The following is a 17,940-nucleotide window of genomic DNA, read 5'->3' as shown; positions in this document are numbered from 1 at the left end:
CTTACTGAGGACCCAAGCAAAAACCTGAGTAACTTTGCTAAGATGATCGCTGCCGTATGCGGGGCTATCATGCTAAGAAATTACCTACAGAAGGAAAAGTACCTACCTACGGTGTGATTTTCTAATATATATGGCTGGCGTGGTCGTAGGTGGAGTTATTGCAGCTTTAGCATTCACTGGAGCTAATTATGGTGGTCAGTATTTGGATAGATTAGTCAGAGGCGACAAAAGCGGAGAATTGGCCGCCGAAAGGAAGAGACACGACTTAGCGCTGGAGAAATATCAGCGAGACGTGGCAGCTTGGAATGAAAAAAGACAAGCTTACAGGGATTGGTTGGATGAGAACTACCAAGACAAGATGCAGGCGGATAAGAACTTCGAAAACACAGACTACGCCTTCAAACTTTATGCGCAAGCACACCCCGCGGCATTAACGGGGTTGAAAAGGCCTCACTTCAAGAATTACTACCAGCCTTCTAAGAAACAAAAAGACAATGAGCTGGTATTTGTAGGAGTTGCAGGGCTGGCAGGAGGCGCGGCTTTGGCGTATCTAATATAATGATCGTCTTTTTGGAAAGCGACAAGAATGACTTTACCACTTACTTGAATCCTCCCATCAAAGCCCATAAGGTTCGGCTCATAAGTTGCTCTTTGTACAATTCTTGGCATAACCTGATTAGGGGCATAGTCACTGAGCATACAGGAGGATCTAACTATCAAGCCGTATTGCTGCCCGATGGACATTACACACCAATCACACTGGCCAAGGAATTAGCAAAACACGGTTATACTCTCACTACGGGGTTGCCGCACGAAATGACCCTCAAACACAATATGCCAAACTATTCAATGACTTTTGGAAAGTCTGACCCATTGGGATCTTTATTATGTGCCTCAGGCAAGACAATTACCGACACAGCCATACCTGTGAAATGGAAAGTCGCATCCTCTTACGAAGTCTATTGCGACTTGGTCCATAGTTACAACAATGGAGAAAAGTCTTCTCTTATGTCCAAGTTTCCGCCTAAAGGTAATCCATTTGACCTGGTAGAATACACTCCCATTTCTTTAAGCTATGACTTGTCTCATTTGGTAGAAAGCATAAACATCACCATTAAAGTGGACGGAGAGACGGTGGATTTCAACGGGCGAAAGATCAATCTTGTTTTGGAATTCATATAATGGGCCGCGTAGAGGACAAACTCAAAAGGATTTACTATGGGCCTGAAGGCTATTGGAAAGGAGCGTCAGCTATTAAGAAACTCGCGACCGCGGCCAGGGTATCAGAAGAGACGGCTAAGAATTGGTTAAGAAAACAAACCCTCTGGCAGGTTTATCTTCCCGTGCCTAAGTACATTCCCAGGCCCAGCTTCACCGTAAATACCCCCAATGAAGTTCATCAGGCGGATTTGCTTTTCTTACCGCACGACAAGGTGAGAAGAAAGACCTATAAATACGCTTTGACCGTAGTTGATATCGCAAGCAGATACAAGGACGCCGAACCCATAACCAGCAAGGATTCTGGAGAAGTCGCAGAAGCCCTAGGTAGGATTTATAAGCGCGTCTTGAAATGGCCTAAGCTGCTGCAAGTGGATGCGGGGACGGAGTTCATGGGCGTGGTTACTAAGACCTTGAAAGACCACAGCACCAAGATTAGGAGAGCCGAAGCCTGAGTACCACAGGGGTCAGAGCATTGTTGAAAGATTTAATAAGACCCTGGCCTGAGCGTCTCTTTGGGTACCAGTATTGGAAAGAGCTGGAAGATCCCTCCAAACGCAACAGGGAATGGACCCAGAGGCTCCCCCAGGTCGTCGCGGCCTTGAACAACGAGGCGGCCAGGGCTACGGGAATAAAACCCAGGGATGCCATAAAAAAGAAACACGAGGAATACAAGTCCTACGTCAGAAGTTCGAGGGCGGTCGGACTGAAGGAAAAAAAGCTCCCCCGCAACATAGTGGTCAGATACCTCTATCAGCCGGGGGAACTCGAAGGTGGCAGTAAGAGAGCCACGGATCCCAACTGGTCCCTGGAAATGTATGAGATTTCAAAGTCCGTCACCAAGGAAGGGCAACCCGTGTTGTATTACCTAGATGGCCCAAGTCGTGGATTTGTCAAGGAAGAGCTGCTCATAGTCCCCAAAGACTCAGAGTAGTGCTGCTCCACGCACACGATTACATTCTAGGCATGTCAACCTTACGTTACCTCTGCAATGGCCGCGTTTATTATTTATGCGATCCACGGAGAACTGCTGATCGTCATTCGGGTCAAACCTCCATAGTAGAGGTATGTTACATTTGGCACACCTTGCCCCTTTCTTATAGACGTCGTCCACGCATAGGTCGAATTTGACCCCCGCATAGCGGGGATCCGTACTCTTTTCTTCGTCGTGCCGCTTGTAGCGAAGGAGTTTCTTGGCAATGTTCTCTTTGGCTACGTCCCCTGGCGTCTTATCGTAGCGCAGTTGCGGCCCCCAGGCTCTTTTCAACTGCTTGGCATATTCTACGCGGCTTACGGCGGTGTAAATAAGGTTGCTCCAACACAGCCGCTGGTCTATGATCCATAAGGTTTCTTTTATGGTAAGCCCCTGCGCACTATGGACTGTCATGCAATAACCCAAGCGCCAGTCTGGATGGGAGGTAATTCTTTCCACCTTTTCTATGGGCACCCAGGCTTTATCATGCGTTACTGCGTTCTGCAGTTGGATGTCGGTACCAGGTACCCAGACGTCTCTTTTTTGCATGCGGGTGTCGTGGGGTTTGTAGCAAATAGGTACGGGATGCGTAGGGAAGCGCTCTCGGTGTATATTTAGCAAATCCTTTTGTATGCGAGACTGTGCTGCGCGTTTGCTGCTCAGCACCAGATCCTTTGGATGCCATGTGTAAAGGAAGTCCTCGTATTTCTTCGCCCGTACGCGTTTGCGCAGTGTTTTGCATTGCTCGGCGTCACTGAGGCCCCTCAATTCCGCTTTCAGGTTTCTTATTTGATCCTTGCTGCGGTAGTCGGCGTTAATTTCCTCCGCATGGTCTACGAAATCTTTTAGCCATTCGTGGGGCATCTCTCCGGCTATTGGAGGAGGCTGGCAGGGATCTCCGGCGAATATCACTTGACACTTTCCACGGAGGAATTCTACGAACTCCTGCAGGATTTCCAAAGGTACGGTGCAAATCTCATCCCAAAGTATCACCGGAGGTATGTCATGGATGGCCTCTGGTACCCACTTTTGGCCATTCCAACGAAAGAAGCTGTGGTACGTTTGAGCGTCGTGGCCCATTTCGCAGAGTTCTCTTTCCAAACGGTGCGTTGGCGTTAGCACCTTTACTTTTGGGAATAACTGCAGTACGCGCGTCGTCTTACCGCTGCCTCCCGTACCGTAAAGGTAAGAGAAGCGTTGGTAAGAGATTGGGTCCGCAACCGACGGTAATGGCTCTTCCGTCGGCGTTACGGTGCCCCGGGTGTGCTCGCCGTGATATTCTACGCGTTCTCTCCAAGCTTTTATTTCTTCATCTTTGACACGCCATTGACCACTTTCTGCGAGTTCGTCGTCGGTGTAGAATTCCTTCATCTTTTCTAACACTTCGGGCTTTACGTACAAGGAATCCGTAGCTACGCGCGGAACGTCCTCTTTGTCAAACCGCAGTAACATCGCGAGAAGGTTAATGTGCGCATATGCAAGCATGCTGGCACGCAGATGATAATACTGCGGTCGATGGTCCTGGTAGTAACACAAAGCATTCCACTTACGTTCTCTCTGCTCGGCTTCTATGAAATAATCCCATTTCTCCACGGACACCATCGTTCCTTGGTCATGTGCGCGCTTTATAAGGAAGCTTAGTTCGCCTTCGTCTGTTATCAAGCGACGCTGCATATGTTTTTCTCCTTCTTTAGCGCCCTGTGTGAATTTACCTATAACAATCCGCGCTGTGGGGTTGTGCTCTGGGAGCCATTGTGTAAAGGCGCTATGACAAAGTATGGCTTCATGCGCTGTGTATTCGAGCAGCTTACGCTCTTCAAAGAACTTCAATAAGGGCACCGGTATCCATTCTTTCTCCTGCAGGTGCTTTCCGTACCACGCATAGATTATTGGATGCAGGCCCGACGCTAATTTCCAAGAGGTCAATCGTACAAACCCCGTTGCCGGGGAGTCGTAGTGACCATCTAGAGACACACGGAAGAATTGGGAGTCTGGATGTCCGTAACGGTCGTAATATTCCTTACAATCTCCTAGACCTTTAAAGCTTGCAGCGTAACAGTGTTTCATATCCAAAGACACGTATTGGTCTTCGTCGTATTCCATGTTCCACAGACCACCGTGACCGTGTTCTACACAGGCTTTGGCTATGTCTCCGAACTCTTTTGGGGTAGGTTTCCATCCATTTCTTTTCTTTGCGGCTAAGAAGTCCAAGCTGCGACTGCTAAGGACCTCGTCAGAGAAGTCTTCCCCTAAGGTCTCACAGGCGCTTTGAATGCGCTGTTGTTCAATTTCGGGTCGATACAAAGTGCCGTCTTGCGTCATAAACTGACTTCCTTCTGAATCCATCAACCAAATGGAATTCTCATGGATTAACTCTGCCAATGGAGAATTCTTATAGACCTTCGTTTCCTTCTTTCTTGGGAACCGCAGTTCGCGCCAGGCGTGCCCATTGTGCTGGTAGATGACTATAGGCGCACCACGGCCCCCATATTTGTGTGTTCCGGAGTAAATAAAGCCGTCGGTGATATCTTTCACATCAGTGGATTCGCCTCTCCAGCGCCGTTTCTAACTTCTTGATGTTGTCTATCGACCCTCCGGTCCTATTAGTATCTTTTTCCCATTTCCTGATGGCTTCTCTTCTCTTTAAAGTCAGTTTACCGCCCCGAGAGGAGTCTTCAAAGAACTCTCTTACTAACTTCCCTACGCAATTACCGGGATGTCGCATCGGTTTCAACTTCTTAACGTCTGGCGTCTTTATCTTGTACGCACCGTAAATGACTACGGTAACAGGGTAAGCAACCTCGTAGAACAGCATGTCTATTCCTACCAATGCTCCCGGGCGCGTGTTTTCGTTCAAGACAAACAGGTCCTTCTTACCAGACGCCCTGATAGGATTGCGCCCCTTTTCTATCATCCACTCGCCGTCTAAATACTTTATGAACGTTAGCTCCAACCGGTAGTTACCTTCGGGTATTAAGTTAATTATTCTTTCAGCCCTTTCTTCTGTCACCGTCTCGTCCGTATCTCCCTCCATAAATGTTGTGAAGGCAAAGTCAGCATCCAGGCGATCCAACACCTGAGTTCGCAGTCGGCGCACAGTTTTATTTCGAATGCTTGTGATGGTGTCCATCTATATGTAAAGGATATCTTAACCTCCGTTTGCGATATCTTTGATTCCCAACACAGCAGCAGTAAGGACTTGTCGCGCGGGTATTTCCCGCTGCCGGCGCCTTCCTTAAAGCGCCTGTAAAACCCGTAAATCTTTGACATTGACCGCGAGTCCCCCTTACTGCTGCTGAAGTAAATATACAATTATCTTTAAAACCGGAAGTAAAGTAAAATAATTACCGGAAGTTGTTTAATTTGTGTTATAAATCTACAACTGTAGTCAAAGGGAGTATGTCTGTTTTACAGATGAAAGCAGAGCTCAAAAAGAAAGAAAGGATTTGCCTATTATGTTGCGTATTAGTCGTCTTATTTTTTCATTTGTTTTAAATAACAAATGCAGATAGAAGGGTCTTGGATATTTTTATCTTTCCTCAAGCTATACCAGAATGTCTTGGGTGGCTAACAAACAGGCTACATTAAGTTCATCTCCCATCCCTTACCTTCTGCTTTAACCAATCAAAAGCCAAGATCCCTCATGTAGGGCAAAATTCAAAAAAATATATATTGACCTAAGCTAGACTAGAATGCACTTCGTTATGTAGCCAAGAAGAACAAAGGTGCTGAGAATGTTGGGTAGAACGAAATACACGCAGTTTCTTTAGCTGAGAAAAGGATCTTCTTTGGCACAGGCAACTAAATGTGCCTCGCACGAACAAATTCTCATATGCGTTGAAAAAACACGAATCAATAACTGCGCAAGATTATTAAGTATTTTTATTTATTGGATTGACATTGTCAGCAGCATTTATACCTGTGTTTTCCCTCCTTGGGTAAGTTTCATCATTGGCAAATAAATAGAGGATATTGCATAACCGTACGGAGATACAGATTCTGGAGCATTGAGTTGATATCTTACGCAGCGCAGCTCACTCGTAAGATATTCTCAACAGGAGGAGGTAATCCGTAACTCGAAGCGGCCACGTAATATTCTGTTTAAATATACGGTATTTATTAATGAAATACAATTTTAGTGGATTTTTACTATTTGATGTAGTTCCTGAGAATTACTTTCACATGTAAAGATATTTAACAATTATTCACCAAAAGGTGAATCGAATATCGGGGAATATTAACTGGCGAGTCGTTTTAGTATTTTTTAAGTGAATTCAATGAATTTAATAAATGTTTTAAATTTTATTTATCTCTGCAAGAGTGCGCGAGCACGCATTATATTGACCTGTAGGTGAATAATGCAGCGTAAGACGTAAATGGTGGCGAATGAGCGTACTGGATTTATTATTACGTTTGGCAGCGATTGATTCTCCATTGCACCGTGTTAACTCTCTTTGAACTTATGTCGTAACGCTCTTGCGAGACAAGTTGCACAGAAAATTGCTCCGGGTGTAATCGTGCCTTTATACTAACTAAATAACTTTATTGACAATAATAATTAACTAATAATTCATTATAATATGAGACGTGATAAGAATATTGCTATAATTATAAAACAAAAAAGGAGAGATTATTAATATAAAATAACAAATATATATAATATTTACTTATTTATCTATGAAAACATATTTGTAAAATAAATTAATAGCTCAAAACACGAGTCCAGCTCTTCACACTGAAGAGCCTTTATCGTGCCTTTATACTGCATAAAAATCATCGAATTATGCAATTATCATTATAACAAAGCGGCTAAAATGATACTAAAGCCCCGTCCACACTAATGCAGGCGTTTTCGAAACGCATCGTTTTCGTCTCACCGGAAAGCATCGAAAGCTCCGCGTCCACACTAGCGTTTTGAAAGTGATTTTACCCGTCAACACTAAGAGACAGACCATTAGATAATTCGGGAAGGGAGGGTGGGGTGAGGGTTTTTTAGTATTATTGACGCAAGGCCAAAACATGTAAAACTATGCGTTTTCAGACAAAAACACAGTGTGGACGTGACGTAAATCGGTCCTTAAGGCACAATTTTATAGCTCAACAACCGCAACTTGTAAAGTAAGGCTCCTAATGCCCAGTCCTCGTCGATTCCGTGTACTGACTTCGGCAGAACAGTAATGGGAGTGTTATCTTCAAAATGGTATGACTCTGTTAGCATAAGGTAAAAGAAATTGGCATTAAGGCAATTCTTGGTGGACGGTAGATCACCGTTCCTAGGCTGTGAGCTACTGCAGGACAGACGCGCTGCCGCATTGATTTTGGCGGGAGTGAAGACCTTCTCACATCCAAGACATCCGATCTCATTTAGCACGTTCACGACCTGCGGCAAGGCGTAGAATTTAATATATTTTGGCGGTTTTCGTATGTAAGGACTGCGAGTCCAACGACCGTAATCATTCAAAATGACGTCATTGAGAATCTTTAGGCATTGCTGGACATTGCCGTTCCCAATATACTGCTTTACTATATCGCCATCAACAACCTGTACTTGGGCTCCCTGTGGACTACATGGACTGGTTTGTTTGCCTTGGCCTTGTACTTGGCCTAATTTAGTAAAGTACTCTCGTAAAGTCGTCCCGAAACCTTCTGTAGTGTAGGATTGCGCAATTAAGAGGTACGGCATTGTGCCGATGGTGACAAACTCTGTAGTGTTCATGCTTGTACTGTGAACCGGATACGCGATCTGTGTGACTGTGTTAAGGCTTAAACCCAGTACGCCAACTTTTGAATGTGATTTCTCTTGATCGAAATATCCTGCTAGAAAATTGACCGTTAACCATTTGAATAAGATCTCGCTCCTTTCGTGAATGATTGCAATAGATCGCTTGCTTGGAGGCAGAAATGGATGGTTGTTGAGATTGTTCAAAAATCCAATGACTCTTAAAGACATGGCGTTGAGTGCTTCTCCGTAAACTCCCTTTTCTGACTGCAACACTAGAAAGAAAAATGGCGTCGAGAAACGATTGTTTACTGGAATAACCTTCTTTGCAGATTCTACTAAGGCTTTCAAAATAGGATCAAATGTCTGCGGCTCGTATAGGATAGCGGTGATGTTGATCTGCCATTGACCAGGACTGGCGACCACCTGACGTACGTCTGATGCTTTGGCTATTTCGTCTTCGGCACGCCTTACTACTTTGTATATTTTCAAATCTATCCTTTCTAACCTCGCAGTAGCAACGATGCCGTATTCTGTGCACGGCGCTTTGCAAGGAGAAATACGACCTAACGAATTAATAAACGTATCGTTAGCTCGTACACTCTTAAAATTGACCCATTTGGTAAAGACACAATTTCAAAATTTCATTGCCATATTTTGTCCCACAAGCCTCGTTTTCATGACCTAATGCCAGTACCAACCTCGCGATCAATAAATTCAAATACTTCTTTTAAAGTAAAACGTATTTCAACATAATATTGCCCTTCGAATGCAGTCCATTTTAAACAAATATAAAGGCATGACAAAGGCATCGTCTTTTGGAAAAACAGAATTCAATATGGCGGTCATGACGTCACAAAAAGCCAACTCGGTATTTTGGTGTCAGTGATGAGCGTACGCTTTGAGAGTATTAAAACAAATCTGATTTTCACTCTAAACTATTTTCAACGTACCGCTAAATGTACTGCAGAAAACCTCTATATACAATACGACAGCTGCCATTTTTGAGAATTTTGACGAATGCAATAGGTTTTTGTCGTTACGTCATCCAACATGGCCGTCATCTTTCACATTCTAATTATACAGCTTCTCGTTAATCCCATATAGGTAACTGTACAATTACTTTCTTAATTGGACAGGTCTTGTTGATATGGGATTAATTAGGCAGCTATATAATTAATTGGTAATGGGATTTCATGCTCCCCAATCAAAAAATAATTAGACTCGAAAAATTCCTCTGACTGCCAAATAGGACTCGGCCTATGACCTCATCAAATTTTGTCAGTCCTCGGAATTTTCCTCGTCCAATTATTTCTTTATTGGACAGCATGGAGTCCTATTACATATACTAATATTTCATTTTCTAAAACTTTCAATGTTAAATTATCGCCTTTTTCGAAGGAAAGCTTACCATTTTGCGCTACGGTGGCAGAACTTGTCGTATCAACCATGAGAACAGTCAATATGAAGTAGAATATACCATGTGGGAGTGGCGATTGAACAAACAACATGAAGACCATCGCGATGACCTGTAAAAGAGAGAAAATTATATTAAATTATATTGATTTTTTTTTTCCGGTCCGGTATGCTAAACAATCATGCGTTCTGATTGGCTGTGTGAGCGGGCGGTATTTTGTAAGTATCTGCCCGCGCTCGCGGTCCGATATCCTTTCAGTGCCGCTAAACAACAAAACATAACGATTACAAAAACAAATTTAAAAAAAGCACGGGGAAAAAAGAAATAAGTTATTTACCGTCCTATAGTTGGTCCGGATAGGGAAAAACTGTGCCCTCGGTCTTGAAAGCGGTCCTCGACCTAACGGCGTCGGCTGTATATTCAAGACCTCCGGCACAGTTTTTCCCTATCCGGACCGACTATAGGACGGTAAATAACATATATAAGTATTTTTTCATATTATTTGTAAAGAATATTTTTTGTGATATATACCAAACTAATATCCATGAATATTTTAAATGACTCGCTATATAAATGCTATCTACTCTCGACATCTACTGTCAAAAGGTAAATATCAATAAATGTCGCATAATTTTCTTAGAATTCCATGGCTAAATTTATATTTGATGAGGAATAAGACATAAATAACTATCACGAGTTTTTTTAAAAGTAAAGATAAACCACTGGGTTACCAAAAAACAAGGGTACTATAAATAAGGTACTAACAAAAAATGCGCCTGTTGACCAAAGATAACAAGATCCAACTAGTATTATAGTCTAATATTAAATAAGAGTGACGCACAGCAAGCGGTCTACCCTTTGACTTATTTGGTAATATGAAGTCTATTACTGACCTAATAATACATTAAAATAAACTATGATGTTGACTCAATATCTTCAATTACTTAATATCTTCCAAGTGGTGAAAAAATATCAACGCATAAAGAACAATTGGGGTGTGAAGACAAAATAAAGTATATTAAAATACCAGCGACGCATCTAAAAATGCATCAAATATATATATATTTCACGTAAACCTTTACATGTTAAATTAAACATAAAATAAAATACATTTTAGAGAAAAAATGGAAAAAAAAAAAAAAAAAAATCTTTCAAATATTACTTGCCTGTCGAGATTTCCTTGTTTTCCCCTCGTTTTTGGAAGGACAAAACACCTGTGTGAATCACGTCCGACTTAAGTACGACCACCAGTACGCCCGCAGTCACGCGTACCCCTTTTTTCTCGAGACTTTGTCATTGATACCAGTATTTCGTCTTAAAATTGGAATCCGAAATTTTTGAAGAAACATATCAAGGTAATATGATATTTATAGATAGATAAGTGTTTTTATATCTGACTATATATATGTTAGTTCAAATGAGTACGAGTACTTTGTTTTGTAAATATCATATTAATTTTGAAAATATTTGATATTGTTGATTTTGGTTTTATAGAGCTAACTATATGTGTTATGCGAATTATTGATTAACCTCTGGCCTGATTAAGTGATTGGATTGCTCGCCCAGCTCTGTTATGGCTTCGTGTTGAGCTTCTTTTTCGGGAATAATTCTAATATTAAAATCAAGTCCTTTCTTTATGTTCTGAAAAAGTAAAAAAAGAGACAAACCTTGTCACCTTAATCGTTGCCTAATTGGCGAATTATTGTTTTTTCTGTCTTTTTTTCTTCCATTCTTTCTTTTTTTTTTCTCTCTTGTAATTCTGTAATAAGAAAACTTCAAACTTGATTCTTATTTACATCTCGTCTGATTTTTACTTTATGCTTCCTCGAATTTCCAAGGTAATTTTGAGATGACTAAAGTTTTGTTTCGTAGAGAATCGACGCGAATAAAACAGGTTTAACGCGATCGTATGATAGTGTTAAACCTGATCGTATGATCGTATGCTTTGTCGTTTTTTTGCTTGTTTTTTTTTTTGTTTTTTTGTTTTTTGTTTTTTGTTTTTTTGTTTGTTTTTGTTTATATATATATATATATATATATAACAGTTTTTAAATCTATACATATAAATTATTTATTTCGTGGTCTTTCTAATCCGTATAAGCCTAAAATATTGGTTCTCACTTTTTATCAGCTGCTCAGCTGTCATCCGCTTTGGTCATGCGCAGTGTCATAAATTTGTTTGTTTTGTTGCTGCTGCTGCTGCTTCTTTTTCGCGCAAGTGAAGGAGCATATGTGTCCGAACTGGGTAAGTTCAATTCGTAATTCATTATTCTTTCCTTCTTCTTGGCGATTGACAGTTGAGATTGGGTACTCTTCCCCGATCTCGTACCCAGAGCCTGCGTTTCTTCTGGCCTGCGGCGAATAAAAAGGCCTCTGGCATAAAAGCGCATGCGTTCTAAGACTTGCCAAAATTAAATAAGATATGCTACCGATTTCTAATTTTTATTTTGATCGAGAGTTAACACAAAACTCTGTTTTATTAAAGCATGTTTTTCATCGATTATATTTACTGTCGGATAATTGCGCATGCGCCAAAAAATGCATTGTGCCAGAACCCTTGTTCTTCGCCGCAGGCCAGAAGAAATACAGGCTCTGGGTACAAGATTGACTCTTCCCCAAAAAGCTAAACTACTGGTGTTGTAAAAGCTTTGATGTTGTAACCCAGTAGTTACTGTGACTGTAAATGAATTTTTGTAAGCCAGTAACTACTGGTGTTGTAAAAGCTTTGATGTTGTAACCCAGTAGTTACTGTGACTGTAAATAAATTTTTGTAAGCCAGTAACTACTGGAGTTGTAAAAGCTTTGATGTTGTAACCCAGTAGTTACTGTGACTGTAAATGAATTTTTGTAAGCCAGTAACTACTGGTGTTGTAAAAGCTTTGATGTTGTAACCCAGTAGTTACTGTGATTGTAAATGAATTTTTGTAAGCCAGTAACTACTGGTGTTGTAAAAGCTTTGATGTTGTAACCCAGTAGTTACTGTGATCGTAAATTAATATTTGTAACGCAGTAACTACTGGAGTTGTAAAAGGTTGTTTGTTTCTCATTCATATTTAAAGCCTGTTTTTAAACCATGCAAACGTTTGTTTTCGCAGGAAAATTGTACCCATGCGTTGCCCCTTGTACAGACTACGGTATCGTCATAACTCCACAAGATAAACCACACACATTATCAATATCTGTCTATAAATTCTCTCTGCGAAAAGACAGAGAAATCAAGCCGACGGACATCAAGAAGATCAAAACTACCCCGAGCGAGGTTCCCATAGACTATGATAAAGTCTTCAGCGGCAATGTTTCCATAGGAATGTACATCCTTCCTCTCGTGAAAGCAGCAGAAAAGGCTATCCCACGTGACCAACACTTGACTTCGCCCATTTTGTTTTCTGTAAACGAGAGACTTGTTGCCCAGAACCCCTTTGCATGGTTCAAACAGATTGGAGAAATAAACCTTGTATTTGCTAATAAAACAGTGCCGTTTCTTGTGAGCCCGTTTTCAGTGGATGAACTCAAAGCCCATACCGAAGCGTTGTTCAAATGGCAGCTGATAAACTTCCTTATTGGAGACTTGTCGAGCAAGACTGTTGGAGTTCTAAGCTTCAACAGTAGAATGGGTTCAGAGGTATCGTTTGAAAAGCGCGTCCTTGATCAAAGTGTCACGGATTTGACAACGATTGCTGGCATTTCCCATGCTGTCGTTACCTCCAATTTCTTCAGAAAAGGAGATATTCTCCCACTCAATACTTATTTGAAGGCTATTTCTTCACCGAGAAAAGCGGTCATAGAGAGTCCTTGTGGACCCAAAGGTGTCAAAAAGCGGTTCAAAGGCTTGCGAGGAGTAAAGTGGATTGTCGGTACAGGTGACATCGAAAAATGCCGTAGCATAATTCGTCGTGTTCTTCTATCCATCTGTGATAAGATCAATGGCTGTGCATATCTTAAAGAGCCTATCAAGGGTAAAATCATTGGTTATCCAGATGTTGGAGAAACGATGAAACAGCTGGGATACGATAGCTGCGCAGAGCATTTAACTCCCGCCAAGCTGGATGCAGCGATCAGACGCGTTTGTGGCGGGAACGGTAAAGCTGCTAAAGGCGGGAAAAGTAGTCCACGTGTGATATTCAATTGCGTTAATGGCAACTTTTTATACCTCATGTTGACCAAGGGGTATAAAATGAAAGATAGTACAAGCATTGAAATCAAGAACGAAATAGCAGGACTGAAGGTTGATACAAGTCTTGGCGAACTGTTGATGAAGATGAAACTACTAGATTAAGAAGATATGGTATCTGTTTTACATTGAACAATGGCATTGAAAAACGATAATCAAGACTTCCACCATATGCAACTTTGTTTTTTTTGGTCATCGGATATATCATCGTAGATATACTGAGGCTATCATTGACAGTGTTAACGTTAGAATCGGTTCGAAGATTTCGATGATTTTGGTTATGACAACAACAACTTTATTTGTACATGAATACAATCAGTTTACAATATTATAGTTAAAATTAAATTATATTATAGTGTACTAGGTAATCTGAAATGAAATACATCAATCTAATAATCTTATAATCTTGATATACTGTAGACTGCTTATTTTGTGGTTTGGACTTTTTGCTGATTTCCTTACCTGAAAATTATAACTAGGCTACGTTACTCTACCCTTCCTTACCTACGCATCCACCCTGCTCAACCTATGCTTCGCTACCTCCTACCCTACCCTAAGGTACTAACCTATAAACCAATTAACCCTTTTTGCCTACCCTACCCTACCTTACCTATCTCCCATATCCTACCCTACTCTAGCTACCCTACCTTACCCTACTTTACTCTACCTTACCCTACCTTACCCTACTGTACTCTACCTTACCCTACCTTACCCTACTCTACTCTACTCTACTCTACCTACCCTACTCTACCTTACCTACAATATCTTACCTTACCCTACCTTACCCTACTCTACTCTACTCTACCTACCCTACTCTACCGTATACTCTGCCCTAGCTACCTTTCCCTACCTTACCTACAATACCTTACCCTACCTTACCCTACTCTACCTACCCTACCCTACCTTACACTACCTTACCCTTCTCTACCTACCCTACCCTACCTTACCTATATACCAAGCAAGCCAAAACGTCCAATTGCGCGCCACTTTGAAGGAGAGAGTTAACTGAAAAAACGATAGCCTTCTTATACATCACTCCTGTGTTTGAATTGTATTAATCACACTAGTGGAGCCCAATCACATACCAAAACTACATAAGAACTAGAATAATAATAAATAATAATTTTATTATTAGAGTGCAAACAATTAATCCGTGAAACACTAATTACTAAATAGTACAAAATAGTGCTAATTAAACAATAGAAAACAATGGAATTTTCATGAAATTGTGCTATTTAGTATTACTAAAGTTTAACGGATTTACTGTCGTCACGCGAAAATTAGCATGCGTACATGTTTATGATCAAAACAGCAATATTGGTCACCCATCATGTATAACATAATTACTAATGATTAACCACAGGTCACTGAAGTTTAATTTTTTATTATTTACTAATAATCTATATCCCTTTCAATAGCGTGTCAAACGTAACAAACTTAGCTAAAGTTCTCACAAAATCTAGCTCACCTCTTACATTTCATGAGACTATGTGAAATAAGCAGGTTTCTTTCTAATAGCTATTTTCAGACCCCAGACAAGCGGGCGTCGTTTTTTAAACGCAACTCATTTTCCGGTACTGAATAAACAAATTGGTTTACGGTCTACTTCATCCATCGCCTAATATGGTCAATTGAATTATAAAATTCGCGTGAATTAATCAAAGGAGAGCAGCGGTGTGTGTCGAGTAGAGAGCATGTTTCATTGAACGCTTTAATATAAGTCATTCCGACGAAGGTTGAGGGAAAAACTGGGCCGAGTTGGCACTGCAATGCATTGTGGGACAGTTTTAGAAGACATTTCCAAGATGGCGTCTATCTCGGTCCCACAATGCACTGCAATGCCAGTTTTTTTGGGGGGGATTGACTCAGTATATATCTATAAACCTTGTCTAAAAAATTATGGCACTGACATATGTATATGTATAGTATATGTAACTTCACTTCTTGTACTTTCTCTCAAACCTCCAGATACCTAATATGTATTTAGTAAGTGTTTGACATCTTGTAGAACCCTGGATCTTTGACATCGGAGACACGAAGAAAATACAAGGGTGCAAGTAGAGTTGTATATATATTTCAGTCCTATAATTGCCCTATTTCACTATGACGTCACATCAAAACAATCTGTTGTTTAAACGCAAAGGTTCATGGTCGTCGGAGGGGGTCAAATCAACGCAAATTCACCGAAAATTGTTCTAAAACCCGTATCAATCCACGAAGAGAAGTAGAATAGCCAGCAAACGCTCAGAATATTTTTCAGTACATATTAACACATATTATATCTGAAAACCAGGCCATTTTAGATTAAACTGTTTCGCTAGGAGCAAATTTTGTTGACTTTTCTATTGGATTTGGCGATTCTATCCCCCACATAAACAAGCAGTGACGTCACAGTGTAATAGGGCAATTTTTAGAAAATTGTACTATTAAGAGAGTAAATGGTTTGAACCCAGGTTGGAACTATGTGAAAAGGTTTTGCATATAATGGCTGTATATATACTATAAATGACTGGCTACTACGAATGAACCAAACACCAGTGAGACTCGCCATCATCTTTTAAAATAAGAAACCTTGACCGAACTAAAAACACGACCAAAATAATCTAAAAATAGAGCTATTTTTAACAACGTCTCTGAGAGCTCTTGAGTTTGAGTTGGTCTAACAGCGTTATTTATCATTCTAGTCTAGATAGCGGTAGTGTAGTACCAAAACAAGAGTACACAAATAATCGTGATATTTTTAGCAACGTAACACCTTGTTGACTTTAGAGTACTTTTAAAGTTGTTTCGAAGCTAATTCTTATAATGCAGCCAATGAGTAAGCACACTCAATATCGACAATTAGAAGGTGATGAGTCGATTTTATATATAACTTAAGATCTTTAAAATGTTTCTAGATTTTTTTCTTTTTTTCCCCAATTAGTTGCTTAGTGTTGTTTCTGGTATGATAACCACATCTTACTTGTTTCTGCGTCGCCCAAACTTCAAAGACGACAGAGACAGCCTGATAACTAAAGGGCTTAAATAGCCCCGTTAGTACCCAGTCTTTCCTCGCGTCACGCATTACCCTCGCGTGTGAAACACAAATCTGCCAAAAATGACTGACTCCAGAAAATCTCTTGAAGCAAAATAATTCGAAATCGAATTTTCCCCCTTATTTTATTGCATATATCTTTACCCAGCTCGAAGGTACTTTTCTGTCCCACTTTGTATATTTCTCGCGTGCTCAAGTTTTTATGCATCAGATCAGTATTCATCAGTCTACTGTGCTTGAAATAATATCGGATATTGTTTATTAAGTCATTCTACTACCGTGACCTCTTTTCTATCGTGATTCTATCTAATCTCGACCAAAGTGGCCTTGCATTCAGTTCATAAGTTCAATAGACCCTTTCACGGTTTCCGACGCCACATTGCTTGGGGGGCAAAATTTACTAAGGAGCGTAGGGGAAAGAGATACGTTTTTCGTTATATTTCCTTTCTGAGGTAAATTTTCGAGACCAAACTTTTTCTGTAGATGGAGAATCCTCTGTTCAATATTTTGTGTGCTGTTTTTGAGCCGATGGAACCAGCATAACACTGGTGCATAGAGAGACGGAGGCTTTGGGTTTTGCGAGTTTTGCGACTCGATCATACTGGTTCAATTTGGCCGTAAAAAAAATCTTGCCTCGACAAGAATGACTCGACAATTATTTTGCAACTTGCACAACAAATGCCCGTACGTGATAAGCCGATGATCGCACGCAGTGAAGTTGACCAAAAACAAGCTCAGCAAAGCTTTGAAAGACCGCCCCGAGGTAATTAGAATGGTGATTAACAACGACCTGCGTGGGACGTTTGAAATGACGACAGATTAGCTCTTGTACCATAAATAACGACCTTGTTGTTTACAAGCTCCATTACAAGGCTATCGTTACTGAAGCAAATAATTCCTAACCATACCTTTTCTATGACGATATAGTCTTCTCTTTTACCTATTTTGAATTGGTTTGCTTGGCGTTTCTCGTGATTTTAGTCGTTCTAAAATCTCAGTTGTATCAGCAGATTGCCAATGAAGATATTAGTTGGGTGTAAATCGTTTCAAAAGAGATGATATCTTCCTGTACTGAAGTATTAAATGGAAACTAAATACGTTCATTGCACTGCTACAGCTGTTGAATTTCTCTCTATAAAAAAAACTGCCAAAATATAGCGACATAATTTGTATCACTGACAAAATGCTCTTAGGCATTTAGGTTACCACCATTTGCATTCTCATGCCAGAGTTGTTTTTTTTTCTCGTGACTTGCTCTTTCGTATTTACTAAGTTTACACCTGAGAAGCGATATATTTAGCCTAAGCAAGCGGCTGACGTGAAAGACAAGCTCCTCTTGTTCAAATAAGGGCGTCTTTCCCTCCTACCGATAGCCATCGGAGCCCTCTCCCCCTGCACAAACCTTAGG

At 40.7% G+C, this 17,940-nt stretch overlaps 2 protein-coding genes across 2 annotated transcripts; one reads left to right on the top strand and one right to left on the bottom strand.

Annotated features, from left to right (window-relative positions):
• Positions 1–6,941: 6,941 nt before the first annotated feature.
• On the bottom strand, positions 6,942–9,437 carry LOC116302627 (ectonucleoside triphosphate diphosphohydrolase 5-like). The gene is made up of 2 exons (XM_031711965.2): positions 9,322–9,437; positions 6,942–8,476 (listed from the first exon to the last, which is right to left on the bottom strand). The coding sequence occupies exons 1-2, from the start codon at positions 9,428–9,430 to the stop codon at positions 7,269–7,271; spliced, it is 1,317 nt and encodes a 438-aa protein (XP_031567825.1). The 5' UTR covers positions 9,431–9,437; the 3' UTR covers positions 6,942–7,268.
• Positions 9,438–10,583: 1,146 nt separating this feature from the next.
• Positions 10,584–13,853, top strand: LOC116302626 (uncharacterized). Its single transcript, XM_031711963.1, has 3 exons — positions 10,584–10,682; positions 11,459–11,572; positions 12,423–13,853. Exons 2-3 carry the CDS (start codon positions 11,485–11,487, stop codon positions 13,601–13,603), a joined length of 1,269 nt encoding a protein of 422 aa, XP_031567823.1. The 5' UTR covers positions 10,584–10,682; positions 11,459–11,484; the 3' UTR covers positions 13,604–13,853.
• Positions 13,854–17,940: the final 4,087 nt, after the last annotated feature.

This window comes from Actinia tenebrosa, unplaced genomic scaffold, assembly GCF_029948245.1.
Source record: "Actinia tenebrosa isolate PJP-AT-01 unplaced genomic scaffold, QUT_ActTen_1.0 PGA_scaffold0__85_contigs__length_37466705, whole genome shotgun sequence".
NCBI classification, from domain to species: Eukaryota; Metazoa; Cnidaria; class Anthozoa; order Actiniaria; family Actiniidae; genus Actinia; species Actinia tenebrosa.
The sequence above is the reverse complement of the archived record's forward strand: the minus strand, read 5'-3'. Positions and strand labels throughout refer to the sequence as shown.

Coding starts and splice junctions, on each gene's coding strand:
- LOC116302627 (XM_031711965.2), bottom strand. CDS start 9,430: ATGGTCTTCATGTTGTTTGTTCAATCGCCACTCCCACATGGTATATTC. Junction 8,477..9,321: donor TGCCACCGTAGCGCAAAATG/GTAAGCTTTCCT, acceptor TTAATTCGTTAG/GTCGTATTTCTCCTTGCAAA.
- LOC116302626 (XM_031711963.1), top strand. CDS start 11,485: ATGCGCAGTGTCATAAATTTGTTTGTTTTGTTGCTGCTGCTGCTGCTT. Junction 11,573..12,422: donor AGCATATGTGTCCGAACTGG/GTAAGTTCAATT, acceptor TTGTTTTCGCAG/GAAAATTGTACCCATGCGTT.